General features: G+C 41.9%; 1 protein-coding gene across 1 annotated transcript; it reads left to right on the top strand.

The window, feature by feature from the left end:
• Window positions 1-419: 419 nt before the first annotated feature.
• On the top strand, window positions 420-1,325 carry LOC137914004 (heat shock protein 30-like). The gene has a single exon (XM_068757622.1). The coding sequence runs from the start codon at window positions 496-498 to the stop codon at window positions 1,147-1,149; it is 654 nt and encodes a 217-aa protein (XP_068613723.1). The 5' UTR covers window positions 420-495; the 3' UTR covers window positions 1,150-1,325.
• Window positions 1,326-5,816: the final 4,491 nt, after the last annotated feature.

Genomic DNA, 5,816 nt, shown 5'->3' with positions numbered 1-5,816 from the left:
TTTTAAATATTTCTTTAAAACCTCATTGTAGCAATTGAGGAAAAATGACATAAACATACAAAAATAATTCTTATCTTTGTGTTTAAGAAACACATAAACCTCTTCTTCAATTCGCTGATGAATCATTTAGCGAGATGTCTGTTTTTGACAGCACATATGCAGCACAGTACTGTCGTTCAGAATCTTCCTGATCAAACAGCAATGTTCAGGAGACATCAGAGCTCTAGCTCCACCCAGCGGAGAGTTGTGGTAACGATTGGAAGCTTCCAGATCAAACAGCAATGTTCAGGAGACGTCAGAGCTCAAGCTCCGCCCAGTGCACAGTTGCGATAACAGACTGGAATCTTCCGGAAGATTCTGCAGCTCCTCCAGTCAGAGTATAAAAGCTGCGTCTGTCCCACTGCTGAGACAGAAAGCAACACAAACTACACAGAAGAGAACATCTCAACAGTGTTCATCTGACAACACGAGGACTTAACTCTGATCCCAGTGAAGATGCTGTGCTCTCATGGATTACAGTCATCCCTCAGTCCAGTCATGAGCTTCTACTGGCCTGTACGCCGCCTGAGACCAGAGGTTGGACCTCTGCTCTGCCCGAACAGAAACCGACAGAAGCTCTGCAGCAGTCTGGAGCTGATGCACAAACTTCAACGCGACATCCTGGAGGAGATGGAGCCTTTCCAAAGCGGCGTGGAGGTGCAGCCAGCCTCCCAACAGCTGGAGAAGGAGGGGGAACACCTTGTGCTGACCCTGGACACTCGGGGCTTCTCTCCAGAGGAGCTCTCTGTCAGGCAGGTGGGCAGGAAGCTGAGAGTCAGCGGGAGGACAGAGAAGAAGCAGGGAGAGGAGGAGAATGGCTCCTACTCCTACCGACTCCAGGAGTTCAGACGGGAGTTTGATCTGCCGGAAGGAACGGACCCCGAAGGCATCACCTGCTACCTGGATCCAGACGGGAAGCTCCGCATCCAGGCGGCTAAAGCTTCACACGGGGAGGAGGCTGAGAGAGAGCTGGCTATCAAGAGGAGCTCGGAGGAGAACCCAGAGCAGAGTGTGTGTTCAGAGGGAGAAGGCCGCAAGGGCTTTTTTGAAATGCTCCTCTTAGACAGGATGTTTGACTTTATTCGTACTGTAATACATGCTACTGTGTGACTGTACTTGTACTCTAACATTCTATGTAATAAATATATTCATCATCATCATCAAGGAGACACCTTAAAAACACGGACTCCTCTGCAGGCTGGAACCGTGGATTATATACATATATAAGTGTTAAATGTTTGTTTTTATTAACAATGGATGCAATAAATAATTGTGTAAAAAGTGAACCTTTGGGCTGTTCTTACTTTTTGTGATCATCATTTTGAATCTGTGGCCTAAAATCACATTAATGATAATAAGATATAGTCACAGCCACTGAATGAAATCCACCAGCTGTCAGATACAGGCCAGTTTAAAAAGATCCCGACCTCAATGATGACGTTCATCAGGGCAGTGAAGTCACGTTCCTCTATTCATGATTGTTAGCATCTGAATGTCATCGTTCAGAGTAAAATATTAGGGACGGACATTGTGTGGAGAAACCGTTTTAACGACCGTTCCCGCCCATTCTTTATCCTTTTTCCCGTGTTGTTTACATCTTCACGCCGGCCACGATGGCGGCTGCTCCGTCTCTCCCTGGCTCCTGTCTGCCTGTCGGGGCTTTTCTTTCCCAAGAATAGAGGGATTGTCTGGTAAACGTGGCCGGACTGGGGTGGAGGAGGGAACACAATACTTTGAGGACTCCCTCGTCGGGCTGCACTTTGCTTTTCAGGGATTTGTCGTCAGATTTCTTCTTCACTGATCGCCTTCATCCTCTGTCCACTTCCATCTCCTCCTCTCCTTCCCCTCCTTCCTCTCCACTCACTTTGTGACAATTAGGCTGAGCGTGGGATTATTTACAGACTTCTTTGTTTCTAATATTCACCAGACTGACCCTCCTATCATCCTTCTTGCTCTTTACTCTCTCCATCTTCACTTAAGCCTAACTCCCCCTCTCTCCCAACCCCCTCACTCTCATTTCCTTGTCGTCTCAGACACTTTAACTGACTCTTAATTAACAGGGTGTGTTTGAAGCGGGTTTTATGGCTATTACAAAAGCCCATGAGTCAGCGCTGTGTGTGTGTCTGTGTGTATATCTATATCTGTGTGCATGTCTACATCTGCTTATGTTAAAAGGATGTATACGTATATTAAATGGTGCGTCACCAATTTTGATTTGGAAAACTCTGCATTGGCAAATCCGGTGTTGCACATTTTAAAGTTTCATCTCGTAAAGCGCTCAAAGATTTGCTGATTAATTGTCTTGATTTGTACATTTACAAAGTTTGGGTTTATGCCTGAGCCTCATGAAAACAGGCAAGAAAACACAAACACACAACCCCCGACGCCAGCTCTGTCCCATTAGACGACCAACATCACACATAATTAAGTTGGGTACGTAACAGACAGCGATAAAACTCTCATGGGCGCCACGGTTTACTCTATCAATTGTTGCATTTTGTTTTATTTCCTTTTGCCGTCATTTTGCACACTAAGCTAAAGTTGAATTCTTGACACTATACACAGGAAGTGTATTTTATTTTGTATAATGCATGCTGTGATGTGTGAGGGAGCTTTCTATTGAAGGCCAGAAAGGGTCTGACCATGCATTCAATCAATCGGAAACTTTGCAAAGCACAAATTAGACGACAGATGGAATGATTTGAAATGCAGGGTCATGTTGGATGTTCTCAGAAACTCTTCTGGAAATTGCCCATATTTCCCTGACATGGTGCCCTTCAATATGATTGGTGTGACAAATATTACAAATCCAATGTAATTGATTTCAAAAAAAGTATTTTTCTATTGCATATAAGTCTTGCATATGCATGCATTAATATTCATAATGATTGTATATGATATATTTGTATAAACTGCCAAGATGTAATTGATATTGAGCAGAAGGATGGACTAGAATACAAATACAACTTTTCAATATTGAAATACATTATGGGAAATGCAGGATTTAGTATTTTGTAGGCTCTACTCATTCTGCTGGAGCGACTGAAGATGGTACATGATCAGTGGTAGAGTTTAAGGTCTGTCTATTGGGAGAATGGTGGTGTGTCTTTATATAAAGACATGCCAGAAGTTCTAATAATATTTATTTGTACTCTACCGTGTATCTCTGAATTACGTGCACTATTTGTGACTCTTATTAACAATATTCTGTAGACATATATAGAGCTGCTCATTTGGTGTGTTGTTCAGCGTTTGTGCCCTTTTGGAGTAACTTTACTGCTTTCTTAATGTGGGAATGTGTTATATGCAGTGAAAAGGGCAAATATTTTTTTCTATATTCTGCTCACAAAGAGTGACTTTTGTAGCGTTCACGCGCACACATGCTTGTACTCACACACATTTCCTGTGTGACTTTGAGGGTCTCTGGTATTTGAACAGATGTGGGCAGACTGAGCGTGCCTAGATCCCCTCCTGACCCGAACCTGCACTTCCTGCTCCGAAAGCTAACACCCAGCGAGAACAATCGTAGTCTGTACCCTCAGAGTGCATGCACACACACACACACACACACACACACTGGGGTCAGCGAGCAATCCACAAACACAGATAAAAACACTTGCCCATAGATACTTTGAGGAATAGAATGAACTTGGAACACACAATCTCACAGAGTAGTTAGTGTGTGTGTTGTTTCCAGATGAAGTAAGAGTTTACGCTGCTTTCAAGACATTCGTCTGTGCCTCGTATGTTTCAATAATGTGTACACACTAATTCATACATTTCTTACATTTCTTTTGAGCCTGTTACTTTGCGTCATACTGGAAAACACATTCATTAGATGTGTGCAGAAATGTGTGCACATTTGTCAAAAAAAATCATGGTCACAGATTGGAGATGCTGAGTACTTAAATAAAGACAAAAATAATAATATAAAAAAGTGCAATGGACAGCTTTGTTCAAAGACAGACCAGAGAGAACATATGAGAAGGAGTATGAGAACTGCATGTAAAAACACAAGATGGGCAGAAAGAGGAATGTGCCAGAGAGCGAGAGTAAGACAAATATATCTGAAGCAAAGCAAGAAAAATGGAATCAAAGGAGCGGAATGAAAAAGAGTAATCAGATCAAAAACAAGCTGGTTAGACAAAGAGGTCACGGACTGGAAGCTGAATTTATGCCAATAAGCCAGTTTCTGCAGTGCTACAGGTGGAGGGTGGGGGGTGGGGTACAACCACACACACACACACACACACACACACACAAACGCTATTATCAACATGAAATATAATCTTCTTTATTTGATGATCTGAACAATCATGCATGAATAAAAAAAATAAAACCTTTGGAAACAAAATACAGCAAGAAGCACAATGTGGTAGCGGCTTGGCAGGTCAGCAAAGGACAGCTACACAACACAAGCAATAAAACGCAGAGTTCAACTGAAATGCAAACACATAAGTCAGTTTAAATTTGAAATCAAACATACTGAAACAGGATATTAATAAATCGCAGCCGCAAACAGCTACCGAGGGGCCGCTTCGAGCCAAACCCTTTCTTTAACCTCAAAGTGAAGGGATCCACTGTGTTTCTGAAAGCACTAACAAAGTCGTAAAAAAGAACTGCATTGGGGTGTTCTCCCGAGCAAACATCCCTCCAAGAAAAATCTTTTCACATAGAGACAGTGAAGATATTTCCAGCAGTAGCAGCTGTGGTTTCTTTGTAGTAAAAAAAAAAAGTTCATGAGTAAATGCAGTGCAGAGTGATACCAGATGGAGTTTTTAGCTGTGGTGGTGCCATTGTAAATTGACATTTGTTCTCAACTGACGTACCTGGTTAAATAAAGGTTAAATTAAAATCACCTGTTTCACTGAGCGTTCAGACTGCCTACTATCTAATGATTGAGAGCATCTTAGCACATTTGTTTTTTTTTACAAATTATGTTGATTCGATGGATGCTGGTAGAATATATTCATGTATATATCTTGTCATAAAAAAAAGCCCTGCAAATAAACAGTTAAACTATTCAAACTAATCCAACAAAATATCAAAAGCCGCCCCGAGGCATTATTTCCTGAGCATCATCAAGCTGCAAATGCTCAGCAAAGGTGTGGAAGTTTTTTTTTAAGACTTCCACTCTCAGAAGTGTCCTAGACAAGGAAGGGAAGTCCGACAGAATTGAACATGTTGCTATCTCTGATCGTTTGGTGTGATTGTTTCTATCCACGACAGGTTCATCCTTTTCCTGATCCATCCAGGACTGACTAACATGTCTTTTGTTGTCTCTGCTCTCCGCTCGCCATCACTGAATAGGCAGCTGTACGTTTAAAGATAAATGTCCCCACTTTCCCAGCCCTTCCCAGGAGGCAGGATACTTGGATGAGTGAGGCTGCCTTCCTGCTACTATCGGGACTGTGGCTCATTGTGTGTGTGTGTGTGTGCGTAATCTGTGGCCTCTGCATGGCATTGCATTCATCACTGCAAGTGGATTGTAATATTGGTTGATTTATCTCAATCTCAGGAAACTGTCGGCATGAAAAGAAAAATTTCTGTTTGTTTGGTTGTACCTTTTTTGAATTTGTATTAAATTGGCTTTATTAAGCAACATTTCTCCATCAGCTTCGTTGTCATGGAGATCAGGAGCCTATTTGTTTATACATTTGTTGTTAATTGTTTTTATAATTTAATGACATGTTTTATTGATTAGCATAAGTCTCAGTGAATCTCAGCATCATGAATTCATTATAAAGTTGGCAGCTGAAAATAGCAATCAATACTAT

The sequence above is a fragment of the Brachionichthys hirsutus genome, unplaced genomic scaffold (genome assembly GCF_040956055.1).
Source record: "Brachionichthys hirsutus isolate HB-005 unplaced genomic scaffold, CSIRO-AGI_Bhir_v1 contig_647, whole genome shotgun sequence".
Taxonomy (NCBI): Eukaryota; Metazoa; Chordata; class Actinopteri; order Lophiiformes; family Brachionichthyidae; genus Brachionichthys; species Brachionichthys hirsutus.
The sequence above is the reverse complement of the archived record's forward strand: the minus strand, read 5'-3'. Positions and strand labels throughout refer to the sequence as shown.